Raw genomic sequence first — 27,860 nt, 5'->3', positions numbered from 1 at the left:
TTCCAACTTTCCTGTGCCAAAAAAACATTAACATAAATAGGACTGTCATAAACCTACTGAGAGCAATCTGTGACAGCCTTTTAGAAATCTATCTGAAATGTTGAATTCATTAATGGGATAATAAGCCAATTTATTAAAAAATGCATGCGCATTTAGTCTTTCAACTAATTATGCATTTCTGACGTCACAACCATTATAATTTTTGACCGATAAATCTAAAATTAAATCCATTTACGTTGACTTGTTATGAATTATTAAAAATCATGGGTCTCCGATATGCGAAAATGCATTATTAAAACCCGTTTGCGATACGTTAATGGCTGTTAATAATCCAGCGGTCTAAATAATCATTATTTGCGCTATAAGAGCCGTGACATTGGCAGTTTTACATACAGTGGCGAAATTAATATAATTACGTAAACATCACAAAACACATGAGGGTAAAAACAAAATTTTCCTTAATAATTTCTTTTGTGTGCACGTGTAAGCTGGAGTTTATATACTAAGAGCCGGGATAGGTAAAATTTGCTAATCATTTTCGGCACCGTAAGAGTCTGTAACTTAAATAGTAGTAACTAAAAGAAAACGAATGAGCACAATGCCGTCATTTTTGAGTAACACATGCGGAAAATCCAATTTTCCACTTATGGACGGGATAAATAAATTAAAGGTACCCCCCGTTAAGTTAGGCAAAATGCCCTCACTCCCAGAGTTCAAGTGTTTTACATTCTGTGTGATTAAAAAGTAAGACTCAGCGCAATTTTAACCGATCATCCCCTCTCCCCACCTAGAAAAACGTAATTTTTCGTTTTTATTTTTTTTTACAGGGGATCTAATCAATTTTTTAAATTTCAAAAAATTCACACGCATAGTTGAGACTTTTACAAAACATGTCTATTTTTTATAGACCCGTAGGTTGAATGTACATAACCTCAAAAAAAGTTTTTTTGGAAAAAGCGTACCTATAACTTTTTTTGAGATAGCTGCAGGTCTAATTTTTTTGTTTTATTTACTTTTTAATTTTTTAAAACTCCGAAAAACTGTTTTTAGGGAGTTTTTGGGGATTTTCCCAATTTTATAGACTTAAATAGATCAAATCAACGTTTTTATAGGTTATATATAAATTGAAGTAACTGAGTCGTCTAGAATCTAGAACATCCAAAAATGGGAGAAACACGTTCAAACAGTTTTTCGGATTTTTGAAGGTACCTTACGGAAAAATCTGAAAAAAAAAATTAAAAATATAGTGTTTGATAAAGTACACAAAATAAAAAAAAATAGATTTGCAGCCTTCTCCAAATAAAAAGATTTTTTTTTTCCAAAAACGCTTTCTTAAAAAAAATAAAAATATGTTTTTGAGGTTATGTACGCTCAACCTACGGGTCTAAAATAGACATGTTTTGTAAAAGCCTCAACTACGCGTGTGAATTTTTTAAAATTGATTGCATACCACCTAAAAAAATGAAAACGAAATAAGACGTGGGAGGGGGGGGGGGTTAATTGTGCTGAGCCTTATTTTTTAATCACGCAGAATGTACAATAATTGAATTCGCGAAGTAAGGGAATTTTGCCTATCTTAATGGGGGTATAGTTTTTATAATGTCAGTTGAAACATTCCATTCCGAAGCGATTTATAAGGACAGATCAATATCACATTTACCGGTAATCAAGTTAAATTATAAATAACTCGCGACAATGTTTCAAACGTATTTGAACAATACCCGTACTTCGTTGGAGAGAGATGGAATTAACAGATAATAAAAGGTAAAGCCCAAATAAATATTGGACATTGATATGTTATTTAAAATCACCAATATTTTACATGCTACCTACATACATTACATGTCATGAAAAGATAAGTGTAGAAATATAGTGGAGCATCGCACCTCGCCAGGCACATAGCTACGCACATTGCATCTTGAAAAACAAATTATTTTGTTCTTCAAAACGTTGCGAGGTGCGATGCTGCACTATGTTCACTGCTATTTAAATGCATTAGATTGTTTTTTTGGCGATGCGCGTAGCGATGTGTTTGGCTAAGAGTACGGCCAGGCTTGCGAGCGATTTATCGCGCGAGATAAATCGTTCACGACAATGTAGCGGTCGACAAGCGAGAAGCTGTCCACCGAAAAGCGATTTAAATGTCAGTTTTTGTCATGCCTCTCACACGAACGCGTCGAATTGCCCTTCTTTTAGAAGATGCTCCATTCATGGAGTGTTTGTTAAAAGACAAAAGGAAGTATGGTGTACATCCCATTAATAGATATAGGAAACACAAAAAAACAAATAATATTTGTCTGTTAGGTACACTTTTGTTTTTGAAATGTTTGTGTACCTGCCGTAAAATGGGTATACTTTGCACTTTGGAAATTAAAATTTCTTTGGAACAAGACATCGTGCTGTTTATTTTGAAGACAAAATGGAACTGAAGTCGTTTAGAAAGCAAACCGAATTTGAAACAGAGCGACACGCTTAGTCGCTGAGCGATTTTTCGCTAAGCGATTTTTTAAGGTATGGCCACTGTAATAATATTCACTGAGTTTGAAATATTTTTTTTGTAGTTCAGTCGTCCACGATTTATCTCTCAAGAAAAATTGCTCGCAAGCCTGACCGTACCCTAAGCCCTAAGAAACACTGTTTGACTAGTATTGACTCCTGTTAATGGTGTACAGCTATTAATATTTGTTTATTGTTTTATATTTTAATGTCCTATTATTATTCATTGACACATAATGTATGAAATTAATTTGTTTTTGTTGCTAAATATGACATGTTTCAACTTTTTTATACACTATGTATTTTATGACCATTTTACGTCCATTAAAATTATTGTCATTATGCACCCATATCTCGTAATATGATATATTCTTTTAATATTTGCCGCAATCAGTTTGTTTGGGTGTTCCAACTGATTTTAAAAGTACTTATACCCTTTAATTTATTTATCCCGTCCATAAGTGGACAGTTTGATTTTCCACTGCCGACGCCGACGCATGTGCCACTCAAAAACGACTGCATAGTGCTCATACGTTTTCTTTTAGGTTCTACTATTTAAGTTATACTTAGACCAAGGGCATTTAGCACTAAAAACACCGGAATAAATCGATTTTTAAATACAACACCTAGAGACTTATAACTTTTTGCATTGTGTTCAGGATGATGACAAGAAAAAAGTCTACTATAGAAAAATGAGTGGAAATGCATAGTCGCAGTTTAAAATGCATCCAAAAGTGCATAAACCTGTCAAATTAAGCATATTAATGCCCAGATTTTGTCACTCGGGGGGTTTTTGGGGTCGCTGAACACGAATATGCCATTAGAACCGACCTCCGGAGCACCTGGTGCCAAGGTCCACTGCTAAGGCCCATCATCTGGAGTTTCGAGGGTTATCGGCAACAACTTGATACAGACAGAGTACTTGGAGATTTTTTGTGTCGCTGAACATGAATACGCCATCAGAACCGACGCCCGGAGCACCTGGTGCCCAAGGTCACTGCTAAGGCATGTTATCTTCTGGAGTTTGGAGGGTTTTTGGGCACCAGGTGCACCGGGGGGCAGTTCTGATGGCGTATTCTTGTTCAGCGGTCCCAAAATCCCTCGAGTAACAAAATCTGGTCCTAAATACACTTATTTTGACATGTTTATGCACTTTTGGATATATTTTATGCAATTTAAAATGCAACTGTGCATTGCCACCCATTTTTCTATAGTAGATTTTTTCCTGACATCATCATGAACCCAGTGCAAAAAGTTCAAGTCTCTAGGTGCTGTATTTAAAAATCGATTTATTTTGTGCTAAATTCCCTGATCTAACTCTTCTTACGTTGCCTAAAATGATTAGCAAATTTTACCTATCCCAGCTCTTAGGGTATTAGTAAATAAATTTAATTTGATACAGTCGAACCCGCTTATTGGAATAGTCGTCGTGCTAAAAAAATATTCCTGTAACCGGGATATATTATAACCGATCATTGGTGACTGATAGAAACGTTTCGGACCACAATTTTCTATTCCTTAAAGCGGGATATTCTTATAACAGGTATTTTAGTAAGCGGTATTTACGAAATCATTTTACTATTGTATTTCTATCACAGCCGACCAGAGGTCAGTTTTAGCCATTGCCAAACCCGAAGAAAATTCATTTCCGAACTTAAAAAATATGCAATTCTTGATAACGAATTATATTTCACGTTTACGTTTGATGCATTTAAGATTAACAGGTAATCATAATTATTACTATACAAATTAGCAAAATAATAAATTAATTACCTAGTACTAATTTGGTATTGTCGTTCCTCAAGCATAAGGCGAAAAGAGTTATTATTTCTGGATTTTGAAAGTTCATTGACATTTTAATTAGGTTTGTACAGCGAAACTAAGGCGCCGATACTGCACATATTATTATGTTTTCTTGGGAAAATGCCTGGCAACGTCGTTTTTCAATTTTCACGTATTTTTAAAATGTAAATGTATGGAAATTTATTCGCAACGGAAAAGTAGTGAAAATTATTTATTTCAGATAGTATAAATCGTAAGAGCACGACTTTTCAATCTTGGTGTTGTATTTAAATTGGAAAACATCAGCATACTATGGCCATTTCAAGCTCGTTTGCTATCATCAGGCTTGCATAGATTTATACAAACTCAAGTACGAAGGCCAACAAGAGGCGTCTACATATTTCCCCACTTATTTTGCAGCTTACAGCTTGTCAAATAATAAGACAAGACATTACCCGATCAAGGAACACAAAACTTTACGAAAACCTCCAAAAAAAAAGGAAATATAAAAATTTGGGAATAAGTAGTTGAAATTGTCTATTATTATATAAGAAAAAGTTTACAATTGAGGGGGCCAGACGTAAAAGGGTTTAAGTGCAGTTTTGGTAGTTCTGAGATAATCAGCTTCAAAGAGTTTTATAAATTCTAGGAGTCATTAAACTAAAATTTGTCTAGTGTACAATGTACTATAAAGTGATAAAAATATAAGGGTATATTATTTTATTACCCTTACTATATCCTTCCTTTTTTTCAATTATTAAAAAAATGTACTTGAATCGGTACATAGTGTTGATAAATGTTACTGGTAAAACGGTTCAAGTGCAGATGTTAACTACATATTGCTAATCATTTTTGTTCCAGCTGTTATCCACAGTGTAACTACAACTGGCACGTTGCATAATACTTAATTGGTCTTCAAAATTGGTCACAAATCTAATATTTATTTACTTGAAATTAATCCTGTATTAACATGTGTTTACACATTACAAAATACTAAAAATAGTTTTGTGGTAAAATGGTTCAAGCATACTTAAACCCGTTTCTTACTATTTGTTTTTACAGAATACTAAAAATAGTTTTGTGGTAAAACGGTTCAAGAGCACGGATAAACCTGTTTACTACCAAAGCAAACTGCAATTGTTTTCATTGAACAAAATGTAGTGGCGATAGATGGCGCCTGTAGGGCGAAATATGCTTAGATCAATTTACCACCAAGTTATAATACCATTTAGGTATGCGAATCTGTACTTAGGTCAGAATTTGAAAAAAGTGCACTTAAACCCTTTTACTTACAAGCCCCTCAATTCTACATCCTCTCCATTTCACAAAAATGGAGGGGAATACCCCCTTCTCCGGGGTGATAATATACATTTAAAATAAGTCCGGAATTGGATAAAATGACTAATTTTAAGCAGCTTTTGTTCTATAGAGTTTTTTCACTAAGTCAATACTTTTCGAGTTACTTGCTAGTGAATATGTTCATTTTTAACAAAAAAAAACATGCTTTCGGACGGTTTTTCGCAAATAACTCAAAAAGTAAGTATTTTTGTTCAAAAAAAATATTCTTAACGAAAATATACCTTACAAAAAAAGTGAAACAAATGGTGTGTATGCATGAAGTCTGTTGACCCAGTAGAAGCAGAGTTGTAGCTAATAAGTAGGTTCTTCTTCGTGAAATTTCAAATCGAATATTTCAACGTGAAATAACCAAAAAACGGAGCACTTTTCAGGGAAAACTCATTACAACTTTTTTAAAGTGTTTAAGAAAAGGTTTATTTTTGTTTTTTAAAAAAACTTCTAACATTAAAAGTAAGTGAGTTACGCTCAAAATATTGTTGGTCGCTTTTATTTTTTAATAAAAAAATCGCGAAAATCACCCCCTAATTAGCATCCCAAATAAAATTAATCGTTACCCCTCACAAGTTACTTTGCTTATGTATTCTTTATATGATCTGTAAGTTTCATCGGTTCAAAGTGCTTGTTTTTGAAAAGGCTATAGTTAAAATGGCTTGAACGAGTCTCTAATCACGAGTGTATGCAAATTTTGAACAGTCATAGCATAACCAATTTTTGTCTACCAGGAAAACAAAAAAATCCAAAATATTCAGAAAAGCAAAACGTACATTTTATTACTCTTTGAGATTTTTGGTATTACTAATAATTTTTATGTTATTTTGAAAAAAAAATGGAATTTTTTTCAAAAAAAAAGGAAAAAATTTTTTATTTTAAAACCATCTTTTTTCAAAAATGAACAGTTTGAACCAATGAAACTTATGGATCATTATCAAGAATACATAAGCAAAGTAACTTGTGAAGCGGTAACGATTAATTTTATTTGAGATGCTAATTAGGGGGTGATTTTCGCGATTTCTTTTACCAAAATATAAAAGGGAGCAACAATATTTTGAGCATAACTCACTTACTTTTAATGTTAGAAGTTTTTTTAAACGAAAATAAACCTTTTTTTAAACACTTTAAAAAAGTTGTAATGAGTTTTCCCCGGAAAGTGCTCCTTTTTTGGTTATTTCATTTTTAAATATTCGTTTTGGAATTGGACGAATAAGAACCTACTTTTCATTAGCTACAACTCCGCTTCTACTGGGTATACACTAGTATACAGACTTCATGCGTACACCATTCTTTTCACTTTTTTATAAACTATATTTTTACTAAGATTATTTTTTTCGATAAAATACTTACTTTTTGAGTTATTTTTTGTTGTTAAAAATGAACATATTCACTCGCAAATAACTCGAAAAGTATTGACATTTGAGTGAAAAAACTCTATAGAACAAAAGTTGCTTAGAATTGGTCATTTTATCCAATTTCGGACTTATTTTGAATGTATATTTTTTCACCCCCGAGAAGGGGTATTCCCCTTCATTTTTGTAAAATGGAGGGGATGTAGAATTGTAAACTTTTTCTTATATAATAATAGACAATTTCAACTACCTATTCCCAAATTTTCATCCTTCCTTTATTTTTTTTTGGTCAGATTGTTCTTTGATCGGGCCAATACAGACATAATAAAGATACTTGGTGATTTTGCTCACTTAAGTAAAAGAATAAGTGGGAACGAAATCGGTGCATTGTTTTGCTGTTCACTGCGCATCGTAGGTGGAGCCTAATATCAATGCGGCCAAGTATCACCGTATATTTGACAAACTGTTACTATGTATTCTGATTATTTCTGATGGCAGTGAACGAAAACAATTAATTATCGTTTTCGTCATTTTGTCCTAAACGATTCTCGTACTACATATATATCCTGTCTGAAATACATATAAACTACAGAAAGCTTTTCTTGTAGATACATATATATTTTGCACATTTCGTTTAGGCCAAAGGACAAAAAATTATTTGAGCTTTGATAATTAATTTTTTTCGATCATGGCCACCAGAGTAGATGGTACCTTAGTACGCTACCACTTAGGTAGGAAAATGTATAGATACGTCTTGTGTTTCTTCGTTTTTGAGTTTGTATACATCTATGCATATTATTTGATGATATCAAATGAGTTTAAAATGGCTATAGTATACTGGCTTTTACCAATTTAAATACAAAGACTGATAAACTGTCTATACTACCGAGAGCTTTTCTGGAATATAATATGTATGAAGAATATATTGGCATATCTCGCAAAGAGAAAAAGAAAACAATGGTATATAAGAACGTATTTGCGCCCGCATGTATACAAAGCCTTAACAATATAACTGGAATTATGCATTTTTGGAGTTTTCTTCCGGACGAGCAATATTGGTACCCGGATACCCTGGTTGACTAATAGTATTATTCTGAAATCAAATGGGTAGGTACATAAGTTAGAGAGAGAAAAAATATTTTAAAATACCCAAATTATGGGTACTGCATAAAGCTTCTCGGGCTATTAAGCATTTTATTATAATAGTTTCACTAATCCGCTTAGGCCCAGCGGGGTTTAAGCTGTTTTGAATAGCACCCAGAGCTATAGTGATTATAACTGACACGTTTATAGACTCCAAAAATGTGATTTCAATAAACTTTAATTGCAATTTGCGCCGTAATTAATCATCATTAAGAGTTGGCGCAATGATAAGAATTGACCGTTAATTTAAAACGAATATATTCGTATAAATTTTATTGAATTTGAGTGACATTATATTTTCCATAAGATGTGTGCGTTGTCCTTATTTGATTGGTAACACACGGGTTAAACCAAATAAGGACGCTCTAGTTGCAAAACTTCTGAATTCCTTCGAAATACATTCAACAAAAAAAAATATTTAAGACTCATTGTTTTCCTCGATTAAAAATATACACCAGGGAAATAAGGCAAAAATATACCATGTTCGGGACACTTGACCAGCCAGGTTGCAAAGAGGTTTTTTGAGTACATACTATATACCATATACCTAATACATTATAAATACAAAAATGCCCGTCACAAATCGGACGAGTATTTTAGTTATTATAAATAAGGGTAAAAATGGCAGTTTTTTTTGTTTAAATCGCTACAGGTAAAAATAAGGTAATTATTCTTCTTCTTTCTCGAAACTCCTTATACTCCTCAGGGGCGTCGGAGGTTTTATTCATCCTCTATCCATATCTTCCATTTCTTGCGGTCCTTCGCTAACTCTTTCATTTGTTGATGTGTTTTCCCTTTTTCCTGTCCAATTTCTGTAATCTGATCGATCCATCTCTTCCTTGGCCTCCCTTTTCTTCTTTTACCATATATTTTTGATTCTATCACCTGCTTTGGTAGTCTTCCCTGGTCATTCTGTTAATGTGTCCATACCATTTTAATTTTCTTTTTTGTATCTTGGTTATTATCGATTCCTGTTTCAGTCTTTGTCTAATATCTTCATTTCTTATTCTGTCCAATTTCGTTTTTCCTGCTATTTTTCTTAGCTGCTTCATCTCCGCTGCGTTTATTGTACTGTCTATTTTTGCATTGTTTACCCATGTCTCACTTGCATATATTAAAGTTGGTACAGAGATTGCGTTGTATACCTTCAGATTTATTTCTTTATCTATTTATTCCTTTCCAAATATTGTTTTATTTAGTGCATAGTAGATCTTATTTGCTTTTTTCGCTCTGTATGAAATTTATTGATCTATCTTTCCATCCTCTGATATTATTACTCCAAGGTATTCAAACGTCGAAACTGTTTCTATTATTTCGTTTTTGAACCTAAATATCGTTTGGTTTATTTCTTCTCTTTTCTTTTGGGTTACTAGCATGGTCTTCGTTTCCTTTACATTTACCTCCATTTTCAAATTTTCTATTTCCTCCACCCAGATATCGATTAATTTTTGCATTTTCTCTTTATTGTCTGCTATTATTACTAAGTCATCTGCATATAGTAATCCCTCCATTCTCACTGGTACTAAATTCCTGTACCCTATTGTTGACTGTAATTGCCTTGACCTTCTTTTAGCGCTCTTCATTACTCTATCCATTACTAATATAAACAAAACTAGGCTGAGCTGAGACTGTCCCCTTGTTTTATTCCTCTCCTTAGGTTTATTATTGGCGATCTGTTTCCGTTTATTTGTACTTTAGCAAGTACGTTTCTATATGTACTTTTTACCACGCTTACTATCTTTTGCGGGATTTGCAGATCTTCCATTACTGACCATATTACTTCTCTATTTATAGAATCAAAAGCAGCTTTAATATCTATAAACGTAATATAAGTCTTCTCCTATTTCGTTTTTCCTTTCAATTATATTTCTCAGATGTATATATTATCTGTTAAGTATTTTCTATGGGAAATAAGCCACAATTTTACTAAAAAATGAATTTATTATAAATTTATATAATTTATATTATTATTTATTAATTTATTAAAATTTATTAATAGTATTTTGTATTTTGACAACGAAACCCGATTTGGGCTTCTAAACGTTAATAAATTCATTTTTTAGTAAAATTGTGGCTTATTTCCCATAGAAAATACTTAATTATAAAAATGCCACAAGGAAATAGCTTCAGAACAATATTATCTGTTGTTCCTCTTTCCTTTCTAAAAGCCGCTTGTTCTTCTTCTAGTTTTCCTTCCAGTTCTTTTCTGAGCTTCCTGTCTATTATCCCGGTGTAGACTTTATATGCCACTGATGATAAGCATATAGCCCTATAGTTATCACATTCCGCTTCATCTCCTTTCTTGTGTATTGGTATCAATAAATTTTCTTCCCAGTCTTTCGGTATCTTTTCTGTTCTCCATGCTTCCCTCATTATTTCCAGTAGCCAAAGCTTGCCTCGTTCTCCCACATACTTCATCATCTCCGGATCTATCTCATCGGCACCTCCCGCTTTTCCAATCTTTATTCTTGCCAATCCTTCTTCAGTATCTTTGATATGAATTTCGTCTACTCGATTGTCCCTATCCTCTTCTCTTGCCTGCTGTCCTCTCTCCTCATTTTGTTGCTTGCCTCGAATTTTTCTTTATAGTGCTTATTCCATATGGTTAGTATGTCTTGTATGTTTGTTTTCAATTCATTTCGCTCATTTCTAATTCCTCTTATTTGTTTCCTTTTTGTTCCTTTCATGCTTCTTATTTTATTCCAAAACTGTTTATTGTTATTCCCAAAACCTTCGTTGAATAGGGTAATTAAATATCTTCTATTTAGTTAGAGTATTCATCTTTTAGTAGATGAGCAAAGGTTTAAAATGGCAGTTTTTGAATTTTGGTCCGATCATTTGTCGCTTCGCTTATTGTAAAATAAAACTAAAATTTCGAAAATAAAAAATTTGCGATAACTTTTGCGAAAATGAACTTAAGACTTTGATATTGCATGAAAAGTTGAGTCAACCAGGACGTATAATGCACAAAAAATTTCAGGACAATTCGTCAATCAGTTTAAATTTTATTCAATTTGTTTATCCCAAAGAGCTTTATTTTTGCAATATTATTGTTCAGAAAATAATAATGATACAGAAATTCTGTGGAAACCACATGAAAAAAGAATACTTATATTTTCAACGTATTTAAAAAAATCAATAAAAAGTCATTTTTATCATTCCGAAAACGAATCTTCGAATTTTAATAGAGTAGTCATTTTTGACTTTTAAACAATTTGAATAACTTTGTTAATATCGACTGCAAACTAAATCTACTTTGAGATTTGAAAATCTGGTATTTTAACACTAATTTTCAAAAAAAAACTTTTCGCCTAGGTTAATTACGGTCAAAATTAGCCACTCTTTTTTATTTAATTCGCAGCTACTTTGTTTATAACAATTAAGAAACCTAACTAGCGCTATTTTGAAGCTCAAGGTATATCGTTTATGTGCAAAACTTTGAAAAAACTTTGAACTTCATCAGAGTGGTTAATAAAGCTTTAAAAATGACGTCCTCGATTCGTGGTCGATGGAGGGGAATTATTAAAATCCGTGCACTAAAAATATGAAATTGATTCTTCAAACATAGGTTGCGATTAATATCTCCGGAGCTTGTGGATGGATTTTGACCATTTTTTTTTAATTTGTTAGTACTTGTAGTCTTGTAGAGTACGTTATGTACACATAGCCCCATCTAACATTACAAAATGTTAGCGGGGAATCCCTTTATCACTCAGGGATATGAAAAATAGATTACGACCGATTTTAAGACCTACCGAATATACATATATAATTTCATAAAAATCCGTCAAGCGGTCTCGGAGGAGTATGGCAACTAACACTGTGACAGGAAAATTTTATAGATTTAAATATATAGATGACTATTAAAAAATAGGGGTTGGTGATAGAAAGGTGAAAATTAAGGGTTGCATGTATTTTTTAATGCTACATCATACAAAATTGAGATAGACAGTTTTGTCTAAAAAAATATAAAAAGTCAGGGGGAAACCCCCCTTATAACTTATGGGTATGAAAAATAGATTACAAACTGTTCTCTGTCCTACAGGATATACGTTTAAAATTTCATAAAAATCGGTCAAGCCGTTTCGCAGGAGTATGGTAACTAACACTGTTACAGGAGAATTTTATGTATATAGAAGTAATGAAGAACTTTGACCGTAATTAACCCAAGCGAAAAGTTTTTTTTTTGAAAATAATGCCAGCTTTTCAAATCCCAAAGTAGATTTAGCCTACAGTCAATATTAACAAAGTTATTCAAATTGTTTATGAGCCACAAATGACTCTAGCAAAATGTTTTCGGAATGTTAAAAATGACTTTTTATTTATTTTTTAAATACGTTGAAAATATAAGTATTTTTCTTCCATGTGGTTTCAACAGAATTGCTGTATCATTATTATTTTCTGAACAATGGCATTGCAAAAAAATTGGGATAGACAAATTGAATCAAATTTAAACTAAGGGAGCGTTCAAGTATTACGTAACGCGATTTTTGAAGATTTTTGGCCCCCCCCCCCCCCACCCCCCTACGTAAAGCACTCTATTGGGCGTTTAACTATTGCGTAACGCAATTTTTGAAGATTTTTGACCCCCCCTCCCACCTGCGTTACGTAATACTTGAACTCCCTAACTGACAAATCGTCTTGAAATTTTTTGTGCATTATATGGACTACTTGACTCAACTTTTCATGCAATATCAAAGTCTTGAGTTCATTTTTACAAAAGTTATAGCAAATTATTTATTTTCGAAATTTTAGTCTTATTTTGCAATTTCCGAAGCAACAAATGATCAGACCAAAATTCAAAAACTGCCATTTTGAACCTTTGCTCAGCTACTGAAAGATGAATACTCTAAATAAGATATTTAATTACCCTATTTTTACCTATAGCGATTTAAACGAATAAACTGTCATTTTTGACCCTTATTTTTGTTAATAGCTAAACTTCTCGTTCGAACTGTGACGGGCATTTTTTTGTTTATAATGTATTAGGTATATAGTACCCAAAAAAACCCATTTGCAACCTGGCTGGTCAAGTGTCCCGACAAAAACCTTATTTCGCTGGACTAATAACAGAGTTGGCGCTAATATTGTTGGGCTATGTTTCGTATTGCTAGCAGTCCCAACATAAATAAAATATTTAATCAATCCCACCTCATTATAATTTAATAATCAAACCAGGTCGCTTTATTTATTTGAACCCAATAAAATAAAATAGTAACATACAGTTAACACCGCACTCAAAATAGGGTGGTAGATAATGCAATTAAATAAATAAATTCAAACTATATTATTTCTGAAAAATTGTCTCTGTATAAATCATATTATCACTATCAATGCAAATTTTGTTTTTAAAAGTTTTTTTTTTATTTAGCTTAAATGCCTCTACAACTAAGGCTATTAGCATGGTAGTGTGTGTGTGTGTGTGTTGAGTAAATGTCTTATTACTTACTAAAGTCGAGTTCATTGTCTTCACAAAGGATAGAAATTATTTTCATTTATTAATTTTTAATAAATAATAATTTTCTACCCAGCTGGGATTTGAACCCACAACTCTTGGATCCCAAGGTAGGCTCTTTTATACCACTGAGCCACAGAGTTGGTGTAAAAGTATTTTACTATTTAAAATTTTATAATAATCGACTCTTTCTAAAAACAATGAAGCCTACTTTACTTAGTAACAAGACGTTTACTCAACGCACATTAAACTATTTAAAATCCTTCCATTGTTGATGTGTATAATTAGAAAATGTTTTTCCTCGGTTATTAATAACAGAGTTGGCGCTAATTAAATATTGTCGGGCTGTTTCGTGTTGCTAGCAGTTCCAACAGAAATAAAATATTTAATTCATTCCGCTTTATTATAATTAATTATCAAACCGGGTGGCTTTATTTATTCGAACACAATAAAATAAAATAGTTTGCATACAGTTAACACCGCATTGGATATAGGGTGGATGTGTCTTTAGATAATTTAACTAGATAAATAAATTCCAATTATATTTCTGAAAAATTGTTTTCGTACAAATCATATTCACTATCAATAAAAAATTTGTTTATAAAAGTATTATCCTACATATTTAAAATTAATTTTTTAATAATCGACTCTTTCTAAAAAAATTGAAGTCTATTTTACTTAATAAAGATTCGCGGTCACTTGTCCGGAACAGCACGCAACGGAACGGACCACGACGATCGGCATTCAAATCTTCGTGTATTCAAATGACTCTGCGCCTACTTTACGGAAACGGACCACAACGATTCACAACGCAACGCGCCGAAATCTCTGAAGATAATATTTTCGCTGTTGGAGTGTAGTGTCGTCTATCAATTCGACGCGTATTTGATAGTTTAGCGGAGGTGGCGCCCCAAAGTTGACAAGTTTTTAAAAAAGATGTTTTAAAAAAATTTATTTTTCCCTAACCGTAATGGGAATCAAGAAGCAACCCAGCGGCAATTAATCACAAATAAATGTCTGATTTTTTGGTATAGGTTTCATTTAAGGGCAATTGTCAATTTTTTAATTACAGGGTGTTACATTTTAAAAAGCCCCTTTTTATATATTCCATCTGAACCGCTTAATGCTAGCGTAAAAAAACTTTCAGTGATTACCCATGTACAAGTATTATTTACAAATTTGTATAATTCACCCCCATATTTTCCCCGAAATCACCCCAAAAGAAAAGGAAAATAAATAAAGAAAATATGCAGAAATTGACTCTGGGCCACCACACCACTGTGGCTTTAAGGTGCAAATAAAGTAAAATATTAAAATATGTATAGGTCATAATATGTAGCAGTGTGTTCTTTTATTTGTCATAAGTATTTTATTAATACAATGAATAGGTGACGAAAAAAAAAAACAACAACTGGAGCCCGCCGAAGCATTTCTGAGGTTTGCGGCGCCAATGTACCGTAACGGTTGCTTATATGAAAAAAATGCATAGGACCTTATTTGTAGAGCAAATAGTGGTCTTAAATTCTGTATAAGCAATGTTTCAAAAAAATATATAGGTAATGAAAAAATCTTAAAAACATGCTCGCCAAACTTATTTTTAGGGATAGGGGTAGTTTCCGCAGGGATGTTGCAATAACCATAATATATATGTATTTACAAAAAAAAACCCTACTAATGGAGTAGGATTTTTCCTTACCACTTTTAAAGAAATGAAAATGGGTGTTCCGTGGCAAATCTTTTAAGAAAATGTTAGTCTCATAATATTCACCCCTTGATATACCAGAAAAAAAAAATAAAACCGGACTTGTGTCGAGTTTGCGAAGTTTAACCTCTGTTTCCTACACTAATATACTAATCAAAGAAAGAAAAATAAAATTTGTATAGTAAATAATGGAAAGTGATGATGACGAGGTCGTTGTTGTTGTGGCAATCTTTTATTATTGTCCAAAAATCATAACCATAGTACATTTTAGTTGCAAACGAATTAAATAATCTTGCTAAATTTCAATCATTTTATAGAATGAGTATTCAAACATTTACATGGTTTTATTGTGGGTCCTGGTTTAAAAAAAACATATTTTCTTGTCATTGTCTATTCGAGTTCCACTCCAGGTTATAATTATTGTACAACTCTTCGTTCTGCTCCACCACAGAAACCAATACAATATTAAATTCTTGGTCGGCATTCATTTTACGCACGTAATTAATTATTCAAAACAATGAAACTGATATCGAAAAATAGAACACGTCCTATTTCATGAAATACATTTCAAGAAGATAAAAATGTTTCATGGGCATGAATCACACTCGTTTCATAGATATGCGGACGTCTATTTGTTTAGCAGTGTTTTATTTCCATGAAACGTGTTTCACGATTCATGTTTCTTTGGGCAGGCCGCACATCAAAGAATCATGAAACGTAAATTACGTTTCATGGAAATAAAACACTGCTAAACAAATATACGTCCGGCCATTTATGAAACTCTCCGAAAATAAAAATGTGTCATGAGCATGAATCACACTCGTTTCATTGGTAGGCGGACTTTGAGATTTGTTTAGCAGTGTTTTATTTTCATGAAACATGTTTCACGTTTCATGGTTCATGTTTTTCGTTTCATGTTTCTTTGGTGTGCGGCTTGCCTTGGTGTGCGCCTTCCGAAGATAAAAATGTTTCACACGCATGAATCACACTCGTTTCATTAGTATGCGGACGTCTATTTGTTTAGCATTGTTTCATTTTCATGAAACGTGTTTCACGTTTTATGTTTCATGTTTTACGTTTCATGTTTCTTTGGTGTGCGGCTGCCCTAAATATATCGTTGGTTCCTTTTATTACAGGCATCTTTATGAGTCCATATTGTTGACTATAATACGTGATTTTGTCTATAAGAACGTGTAGACCTTCTAGGTTGTATGCAAATACTATGGTGTCATCTGCATATTGTAACATTTTTTTATATTATAGGATTAGTAAATAATTAACGTACCTGTTGGATTAAATTTTAAACCCACTAGTACTCATTACGGGTACGCCTATGGCCGTTTCAGTAAATAACTACCCTTGGCTAAATTTATTATCATAACGGTACTGGCACATTTCGTTGTCGGTATGACAAACGCAAATAACTTGAGTTTATTATTATAAACGGGACCATTTTTTTATTGCAGCTTTGCCGAAACACAATGTTTTGGAAATAAACCCAAAGTCCCTTAATTTATATGATTCTCGCTATTGTTATCTGTTTCGTATATAAACCTCCCAAGGAGCTCACTACTAAAATTCCGTTAGGTATTCCATCCTATTCAAAGCGGCAATGGTATTGCAATATTTTATTGCCACTTTCCGTTTCAGTGATATTTCAAAGGAATAACTTTCCTTTCTGAAACCACCGTTAGGTCTCTTTTGACTCCATTTTGCGGTATCTGTATGATGTACCGTTAATTTACACCTAAAAACGCAAGTAGGTCGGTTCTTTTTTGGAGATCCATTTTTTGAGTAGGGATATAAGGATTGGGCGGCTGAAGAGCTTGAAGTGCAGACGTGTGTCGAGGGTACCTCATATCTTATCTACCATATACCTTATCTGCAATATATCTTGGGAGTGAGAAGTCACTCTATGATCTTATGATCTTATCTGGGTGGTATTCACTCGCTTATCGTATCTGTATTTGGATCTAACACCCGATTAGATTCAAATTACCATATAACTTCAGTGCTTGCTTACTAGTTAAAGTAAATATAGAATCATTGCAATTTAAGAGGAAGAGTAACTGTAAGTGTCTTAATTATACTACCTACAACTATTTCCAAAAATTTTTGGGCTATCTACCTCAAAAATATCTTCATCTGTTGTTAAGGCTAACCTCCGATGTAATCTTATCAGTGATTTCATAAATAGAATTTTTTATTCATAAATAAGAACCTTTCATTGTCAAACCTTAAGTACAAACATTCACTAATTCATTAATAGCTGTGCGATTGGCTTTTTGTTTATAAAACCAAGTGCGGGGTGGTTTTTGATCTTTGAACAGTAAACGTTTGTTAACTTTGTATGCTTTGCATTTAATTTTATTATATCTTTGTACTTTATATTTTCTATCAATCATTAAATTTACCATATCAGTTATCTCGAGATAAGCCCTAAAACGGTAAAAAGAGATTTTTCACGATAGATGCTTGATTTGTTTTTTTTTTTATTCATAACCAGGCTATCTGTGTTTTTAATTGTACATGTTTTTGTCATAATATGATACTTGTATTTATTCTATCCTAATTATTGTTTATTTCTAACTGTACACAACAACACATTAATTGTTGGTGCAGTTTTGATTGGTGTATATTGTTTTCTCTTTATTTCTTGTGTTGTTTGGGATTCACCCTTCTGGTGAACCATTTGTACAATATATTGTTTTTTGTTTATGTCACGAGTTTTATTTATCTACTCATAATAAATTCCCTGATAAGAAATTACCGCTTAATATTTACTAATTAACTGTCTATATCTTTTCTTGTATTTGGTCTCAGAACCTCATTATCTTTCCTTACCTACCTGTTTTCGTTTCTAAGGTTTCTTAATTTTCCCCTTGCAACCCCAAAAACTTAAGTGGCGCCCTGTATCTCTTCTCTTATCTTAGGTAATTTTACCTATGTATCTATCTTTTTATCTGTTTCTCTCTCTTGTCTTATCTTTACCTATTTCTTCTATTGACTCCCTTCCACGTTCCAAAAGCTAGTTTCGAACCCACGACTCGCTTTCCACCTACCATCTGGCTGCCGTTGCAGTGTCTCCATTGGTAACCTTTCTAGCACCATCCAAAAAGAGGTTTCCGAGGTTACAATATCTAATGTTGTTTATCCAATACCCTTTTAGTAGAATACCTTTTTCTGTTCCCTGCAAAGCTTCGATAAATATTCTTTCAGAGTAGAGATTGAAGATTAGAGAGAAGACAAAATACAGCCTTGTCTTACTCCCTCCAGGTATAATTTTCGCATATTCGGTGTGTTCACCTTCAACTCTGAAATTTAGTTGTAGTCAATATTTCTAATTATTTTCAAATATTGGTTGTCAATTCCTGCTTCTTTTAGTATTTGCATAATCTTGGCGTGTTGTACTCGATCAAACGCTTTCTCGCAATCAATCAACCAGACATGCGTATACGTCGCAATTAACGTTTCTGCATTTCTGGAATAAGACTTTTATTGAGAACAAAGCCTCTCTGCGCCAACAGCATTTATAAACCCGAACTGGTTGGGGGAAATTTGACTTTCACACAGCTTGTAAATTCTCTTATGGATTATCTAGAGAGGCTTTGGCCACACGGGCGATTTTTTACGGCGCCGTAAGAGCCGTAAAAATAAGCGCGAAAATGGGTCCCACAGTGAGAATAGTAGATGGCCAGACTGAGCTGTAAAATATCGCGCAGCAACATCGAACCGGCCCATCTTTGGCGCCGTAAGAGCCGTAAAAATAAGCGCGAAAATGGGTCCCATGCTGAGAATAGTGATGGCCAGACTGAGCTGTAAAATATCGCGCAGCAACATCGAACCGGCCCATCTTTGGCGTCGTGTCACAAACGAAGGGACGAATTCATTTTATTGGCGACACGCCGTAATTTACATCCACGTGTGGCCATGCTTTTTACAGCGCTTACTGCCGCTTAATTTTACGGTGCTTACTGCTCTTACGGCGCCGTAAAAAATCGCCCGTGTGGCCAAAGCCTAGGAACAATTTTAGATGACTCATGAGTATGAGGCTTATCGTACCGTATTCTTCTCATTTTTATCTCCTGTTTTCTTTTTTGAAAGTGCAATAAACTTAGACTTCAGCCATTCTGTTGGTATTTAGATCAAGTTAGATCACGTTTAAACTATTTTGTGGACGTGGCAAAAACTCCAATTCACATTTTTACTACAGAGCCTGTTATAACTGTTAGTTTTCTCCATGGCTGTATGTAAAGCTATTTGTATAACAAGGGAGGAAAGTGCTACTTTTCCTCCCGAGAATGAAGTTTACTGCCCGACGCGTAGCGGAGGGCAGTAATCATTCAAGGGAGGAAAAGGCACTTTACTCCCATGTTATACATATGGTTTTTCCACCTTCCTCAAATAACAAGTCATTTTTTCATTTTTACTTAATTTATTTATGTAACTAACCAACAAAATTTATTAGAACTAAAACTAACAAGTAGGTACAATATAACTGTCAACTGTCAAATATAAGTCAAATTATTAATGTAAACATTGTTAAATCAGAATAACAATTTACTGTTTTTTACCATTCTGCAAAATACAGAGTGTTTTTAAATAAACGTTAAAATGTATAGATACTTACGTAATAGAAAATAGATATTGTACAGGGCGTCGATAAGTTATATTTCATGAATGAAATACCATGACGTCATTTTTACTTTTCCTCCCTAGGGAGGAAAAGTACAACTTTGCTCCCTACAATCAGGTCCGGAAAAGTATACTTTCGGTAGAGGTAGGTGGAAATAATAGATTTCCATCAAGTACATACATAAAGGTATCTTCAATCACATTAATCGTCCAAGATGAATGGAAGTTGTTTTTACAAATGTATACCTCCGATATTAATGTGTCATTCCTATCACAAAAATAACATTTTTTCAGTGTCATAACAAAATGTAGTCGTGACACTATATCATTATTTCTATAGATATCACACTCACACTAAAATACTTATGATAGTATTAAAATGGGAAATTATAAACAGGGAAATGTATTTATTATTCAGTGAATATTAAAAATTACCTATCTACCCAACCTGCTACTAATGCCATTTTCAAACATTTTTAATTTTTAGGTCTTTTAGATACTGTTGATCATTTATTTTTCATTTTACAGCAAAAATGGTATAGAAGAGTGGTAGTATCAAAATGTAATAAAAAAGATCAAAAATTAATTAATATAGCCAAAAATCCTAATGCCAAATTTTTGAAATTTTGTAGTTTATAACGATTTAGAATAACCTTAAAACTATTATCCGTAGAAACAATATTTTTATATATTCGAAAAGCTAGTATTTTAACACGAATTTTCAAATAAATAAATTTAGCCTGGGTTCATTTCGGACAAAGTTAGCATGTGTTTTTTTTTGTAATTCACAGCTAATTTGATTATAATAATTAAGGAATCTCATTAAGGCCATTTTAAAGAATGGGATTTGTATTTTTTGCTAAAAAATTTGCACAAACATTGTACCTTCACAGCACCCTCTACGATTTTTCAAAAATGTAGTTCAAACGGTTACTAGGGGGAACCTACAAATCCACCGAGTTAAAAACCGAAAAAGCAATTTCAAGCTAATACAATTTTCTGTATCTCCGGATCAACTCAATGGATTTTGATTTTTCTTTTTTTAATTTGTATGTAATTTCTACGTATATTACAAATATGCAATTTGTTTATAAATTTATTAATCAACAATCTGATTTGTTTAAACAATTCTTGAAAAAATATTTTTTTACAAAAATCTATTTTTTTAATCATAGTATCATTAATGATCATAGAAAAAGTTAAAGTACACTTTAATAAATAAATAAATTATTTTTATTAGATAATTATTTATTGAAGATAGTTTATTTATAAAAGTATACCTTAACTTTTTCTATGATTAATAATGATAGTATGTTTAAAAACATGGATTTTTGGGAAAAAATAATTTTTTCAAAAATTTTCAAAAATGTACAGAAAAATTACATACAAATTAAAAAAAGAAAGATCTAAATATATTCAGTAGATCCCGAGATATAGTAAATGATAGTAGTTTTAAGTTGCCTTTTTTAGTTTTTGAACTTGTGCATTTGTCGGCTCACAGCTCCCCCTTCACTTACCACGACTAGTCACCAATTGAACTACATTTTTCAAAATTCGTGTAAAATACCAGCATTTTGAAAATGTAAAATGATTCTTTCTACGGACAATATTTTTAAAGTTATTCTAAATGTTTATAAACTACAAAATTTCAAAAATTTGACATTAGGATTTTTGACTATATTAGATAATTTTTTTATCTTTTTTTAAGTACATTTTAATGTTATCACTTTTCTACTTTAATTTACGTCATTACGTCATATCTTCGTTTCTATTGGTCCGATCGTGGCGTAAGAGGGCTCGTTGGAACGGGGAGGGGGTAACGAATAAGTTGAGTTGAAAAAACAAAGATGGCGGCAGTGCCAAAACGGCATTACAGCATATCTTCGTTGCTATTGGTCCTATTTTGACGTATGGGGTGTCAAATGAAAGCGGTGGCGACACAGAAGCCAACTGTCAATTCTTCTTCTGTCAACGTTCAATATTAACTGCCAATTCTTCTTCTTTTTTCGTCCGTTAAATCTTATGTCAACGACTGCGTGGAAAAGCCAACTGTCAATTCTTCTGTCAACGTTCAATATTAACTGTCAATTCTTCCTCTTTTCCGTATAGTGCCTAAAAGAACGTGACATTTGACGTATGACGTGACATTTGACGTAGGACGTGGCAAAGCGCTGACATTCGACGCAGAACGTGACATTTAACGGAGATATGTGACATTGTTCAGTTTTCCGTCCGACATTTGACGTATGACGTGACATTTGACGTAGGACGTGAATGACGTGAAATTCGACGCAGAACGTGAATGACGTTACATTCGACGCAGAACGTGACATTTGACGTAGGACGTGAATGACGTGAAATTCGACGCAAAACGTGACATTTGGCGTGAAATATGACGTGAATGACGTGACATGCGACGCAAGACGTGTCGGTTGACGCAGAACGTGACATTTGACGTAGGACGTAACATTTACGTGACATTCGACGCAGAACGTGACATTTATATGACATTCGACGCGGTCGTCACTTCTTCTTCTTTTCGTTTGTCAGTTCTTCTTCTTTTTTGTCAATTCTTCTTCTTTTCGTATAGTGCCTAACAGAACGTGACATTTGACGTATGACGTGACATTTGACGTAGGACGTGACATAAGATTTAACGGACGAAAAAAGAAGAAGAATTGGCAGTTAATATTGAACGTTGACAGAAGAAGAATTGACAGTTGGCTTCTGTGTCGCCACCGCTTTCATTTGATACCCCATACGTCAAAATCGGACCAATAGCAACGAAGATATGCTGTAATACCGTTTTGGCACTGCCGCCATCTTTGTTTTTTCAACTCAACTTATTCGTTACCCCCTCCCCGTTCCAACGAGCCCTCTTACGCCACGATCGGACCAATAGAAACGAAGATATGACGTAATGCCCTTTTGGCATACTTTGATGCGCACGCCACATACTGCGTTCAACCCCCTTTTTCATCCCCTTTCTAACGATACGTCACATGTCATCCTAAGTTAAGCCGTTTGGCATTTATTGCTATTTAAGGGTTGCGATTTAGGGGATGCGCCAGAAGTAACGTTGTCTATCTACTAAAGTTATTAACAAATAACGATTTTCACTTATTTTGCAGTTTGCGTAGCAACAAATTAACTTTTTAACTTTCAAAAATCGGCATTTTGAAGGTTTTTCAATGTTCTAAAAAATTAAATTTTGTGGTTTTATGTCAACTATTTAGCTTTTGAATGGGATGGAAAAAGTCGAAAAAATCGCGATGTTTGCACTAAATTGTTAATAATTAAAAAACAAACGCGAACTCTAGGCAGGAAACAGGTAGGATGTCTTCCTATAGGTCTACAATAACTAAAAAAGTAGTCAGCTACCTGGATCTTTGATGAGTGTCCCGAACCCGAACATGGTCTATTTCTAGCTTATTTCCCTGGAGTATAGTGAAAATTTACATTTGTAATGGGCTGCCAGTTGTAAACAAATAAAGTATAGGAATCTCCCTGTATAACATTTGGCACACCTCGGTGCCGTACGATACTGCTAGTAGTGCTTGCTATCTGCGTTTCAAAAGGAGTTAAACAATACGAAAAACAATTATTTTAATCTGTAACGTGTAGGTGTATTTATAGATTTAGGTAATTATGTTTACATCGTTCGATTTCAAGCGACGAAACCGAAACGCTCAATTTTACCTGGCAAACTTTTAACATATTATTCACTACCAGTATTCAAATTAAAGGTCACGCTCCAAGTCGCATTATGTAATGTTTGAAAACATTACGCGAAAACTTAAAAACATGAACATAACCTGTATTTTATTATACGCTGTGTATAATTCGTAACTACGCAGCACATTTTATTGTTTTTAAGTAAATGGAAGTGAACGAGCGGAAACTGATCAAACATTTTTTATTTCAGGCTAGTGATTTTACTGATATTTGTGATTGGCCCTCTTTAGGAAATTGTCCAGAGGTAAGTCATTCTAATTATTTTGTACTTTTAATTAGAAATGTCTTTTTAAGTGTGTAAATAATTGTACTAGCTGAGCGCTTTCGTCCTGACGTCAGCATCGTCGCTATGGCCAAGTTATTCATATTATTCATACTACGGAAATATTTGTCACCACAATTAACACTAAAAAAAATTTTCAAAGAACCCATAGGTTGTAAAGTCGTTAATCAGCTACTGTATGAAATTTCTCTCATTCTTCTCTTTACCTTTTCTAAATTATTGTGGTGTGTACATGTTGTCTTTGTATTCGATCTGACTTACCAGATGTATTTATGATCGTTGTGATATATCGTCGTGCTAAAAGAAATTGATATACACACATCAAAAATGTCTAAGAACATCATTATTATTCCCATTTTTTAATAAAAAAACACTTTTTTGTTAATGCATACCACTCGATTTGAAAACTTGTTCTCTACAATGCCTACAAATCAAGGTATGCCGTGGAAATTAATCTGTCAACTGCAAGCACTTCTTTATTAACCCTCGCAGGACCAACCTTTTAGTAGAAACAGCGAGGACCAAGGAGGGTCAATAAATGTCCACACATAAATTAATCAAAAACGTGCTTCTTTATTTAAACTAATTTAAAAATAACACTTTTATATTATTCCTAGACGTTTACGTAACAGTTAAAAGATACGAATTTACATACAGTAAAACCTGTCAGTAAGGGCCAACGGCTAAAATAACGGCTAAAAATGAAAGAACTATTGGCCAATATATAAAGGTGGCCTGTATTGCCAGTTTTTGTAGTCTACATATAATTGGTTTGGGGAAGTTTTAAACTGGCTGTTAGTACAGATGGCCGATTTTGGCAGATGGCCGATTTTGGCAGGTGGCCGGTAACACAGGTTTTACTGTATTATGTATACCCGAAGTCTTCGGCTTCAGTGGAATTGGCATCATCGTAGGATACAGAAACATTTTTGACTTCTTGCTGTGCTTACCGTATACATACTTGCATTTTAAACAAACTATGGTTGTTTTTGCCCACTTATTGGCCTTTTTTTATTTTAGATTTTGCTAATTTGACACATGAATGACATCGTCCCTTTCCATTTTGGGATGGTGTTGAAGGTATTTAAGGGGATTATTTATAGTCCACTGTCAAGTTTTTATAAAAGTATGAGGAAATGATAAATTATAGAAATGCTAATTATGTCATCTAATAGGGCAGTAGTACGCCGACAACTACTAATTATTTGAGATTTTAGGAACAAAGGTATTTAGAAAATCGGATTTAATGCAATGTTGTGGATACTTTTTAACCCTCCTTGGTCCTTCTAGGGTTGGCAAAGGTGACAGCAGGGCCGCCGAGAGGGATGAGCGGACCCCGGTAACAAGTGAAGAGCGGGCCCCCGCAAAAAGTAAACATCCAAAAAAAAATGTTTACTTTTTATAAGGTATAAAATTATCAATTTTAAATAATAAGAAACATTTCAAATATAAATTTTATTAAATTTTGATTATAGTTATAATAGGGAAAATTTAACGTGGCCAGGGTTTGGAACGTTAAGATGGATACTAAAAAGCACAAAGATACAACAGTACCTAAAAACCCGTGTATTTGGCCAGTGCATCCTTCCTGTTGTGACGTATGGCTTAGAAACATGGACATTAACAAAGGCCAACATAAACAAAATAGAAATAACTCAGAGAAAAATGGAAAGATCCATGTTGGGAATAAAACTGCAAGATAGAAAATCAAACAAATGGATAAGTGTGAAAACAAAAGTAAAAAATGTGACTGAACATATAACAGGGTTAAAGTGGAGACTTGCGGGCCACAATGCAAGACAGGAAGATAAAAGATGGAATGCTGAAATACAAAACTGGAGACCTTGGAAAGGAAGAAGAGGAAGACCTCAGATGCGATGAAAGGGCGATATTGTAAAATCTGCAGGAATTCACTGGAAAAGCGCAGCCAAGGACAGACAGTTGTGGAAAGATGTAGGGAAGGCCTATGTCCAAAGTTGGATAGAAATGGGCTAAAGAAGAAGGGAAATTTTTTATAATACTGGTGCTTTTCGAGTTTTCTAATTGCCAAATATGTCTATAATTTTCGAAAAATCGCATGATTTTACCAAATCATTATCAATGCATAAAGTTGCTAGGCCAGTTAACCGATCCTATTTCATTGTAGATTTTATAGCATTTTTAATGCGAGAAAGACAACAAAACGATCTTTCCTCTTCAGCGGGTTAAATTGCTTAAACAATCTATGACAAGATTAAATATTTCGTCGGGCTCAAAATTATCAGTCTCTTCACTACTAGGCCTAGGCAAATCATCAAAAAATCTGCCAAGTTTCTTGCGCCGTTTTTAGAATAAAACAATAAAACATATTTCAAAATAGAAGTAAAACTAATATAAAATATAGCAGAGTGTTAACTAAATGTATTATGCACATAAAGTGAAGAGCAAAAAACGGAAAAAACTACGTCTTTGGTCTGGTCGACGCCGGGCCCCGGTAAAATGTACCGGCTGTACCCCCCTCTCGGCGGGCCTGGGTGACAGTGCCATAGTGCCTTAAATTCGTATGGTTAATTGCTGTGTAAAGATAAAGTGCTTTAAATTTTAAAATGTGTCTGTATTTATTTTAAAAGTTTAGTAAAACGCGATTATACACCGTAATAAATCGATTTTTAAATACAGCACCTAGAGACTTCCAACTTTTTGCATTGTGTTCAGGATGACGTCAGGAAAAAAGTTCACTACAAAACTGGGTGGAAAAGCATAATTGCACTTTAAAGTGCATACACATGTCAAAATAAGTATATTAAAGGCCAGATTTTGTTATTCAGGGGATTTTTGGGGTCACTAAACACGAATTACATGCACGAATGGAACAAATTACTCGGAGGGTTTTTGGGGTTGCTGAATACGAATGTGACATCAAAACCGACTCTCGGAGCACCTAGTGCCCAGGGTGACTGATACGCCCGTCATCTTGTGGAATTTTGAGGGTTTTCAGTTTTCATAGGTCGGTTCTGATGGCGTATTCGTGTTCAGCAACCCGAATAATCTATTTGCATCAATTTAGTGTCGGAAAGCCTCGAAATTCCAGAAGATGATGTGCATATCAGTCACCCTGACACTAGGTGCTCCTAGGGTTGGTACTGGTGTCATATTCGTGTTCAGTAACCCCAAAAAGCCCTCGAGTAATCTGTTTGTATCAATTTAGTGTCGAAAACCCTCGAAACTCCAGATGACGTGTCTTAGCAGTAAACCTGAGCACCAGGTGCGTCGGGGGTCGGTTCTGATTACGTATTCGTGTTCAGTAACCCCAAAAACCCCCTGAATAACAAAATCTGGCCCTTACTATACTTATTTTAACATGTTTATACACTTTAAAGTGCAATTATGCATTCCACCCATTTTTGTATAGTAGACTTTTTTCCTGACGTCATCCTGAATACAATGCATAAAGTTGCAAGCCTCTAGCTAGACTCTAGGTGCTGTATTTAAAAATCGATTTATTTTGTATTAATGCCCATGGAGCGTCGGTATTTATCACAGGTTGAAATGGTGCTGTGAATATGATTGAGTGCCATTTTACCAGCTAATGTTGCACGTCATTTTGACTTGTCTGGGTGCGTAATTTCGTCATTGTGGCGCGATATTAATAATTTGGTAATATCGCTGAAGGACATGTCATGGAGGTCGTCAATAGATAACATGAAGCTAACCTGTACATCAGAGATCCATTGAGGGTTCCCATGTTATGTCTTAAAAATCGTGGACTCAGGACTCAAAAAAGTAGGCACAACAATTTGTGTATTGGGACTGATAAGTATGGAGTTTTGTGTTGTTCACAGATGCAGCTAGGTTTTCTCTCAACCCTGATTTAAGAAGAGTGAGAGTTTGGAAAGGACTTGATCGATAATAGAGGCTCAGGCGTGTACAGGGTGTTCGTCCATATAG

The 27,860-nt window shown here is 33.8% G+C and overlaps 1 protein-coding gene across 2 annotated transcripts in view; it reads left to right on the top strand.

Annotated features, from left to right (window-relative positions):
- LOC114340580 (la-related protein 1B) overlaps nucleotides 1-27,860 on the top strand; it is a 241,811-nt gene that overhangs the window by 71,045 nt on the left and 142,906 nt on the right. The window contains exon 2 of one of the 2 annotated variants that reach the window (XM_028291345.2): nucleotides 23,841-23,894. The exons of the other annotated variant lie outside the window; for it this stretch is intronic. Coding sequence (XP_028147146.2) covers nucleotides 23,841-23,894 — 54 coding nt within the window. The remainder of the gene's footprint in view (nucleotides 1-23,840; nucleotides 23,895-27,860) is intronic. 2 annotated transcript variants of the gene reach the window in all.

This window comes from Diabrotica virgifera, chromosome 10 (genome assembly GCF_917563875.1).
Source record: "Diabrotica virgifera virgifera chromosome 10, PGI_DIABVI_V3a".
In the NCBI taxonomy this organism is placed as follows: Eukaryota; Metazoa; Arthropoda; class Insecta; order Coleoptera; family Chrysomelidae; genus Diabrotica; species Diabrotica virgifera.
Note: the sequence above shows the minus strand (reverse complement) of the source record. Positions and strands in the feature narration are given on the sequence as shown.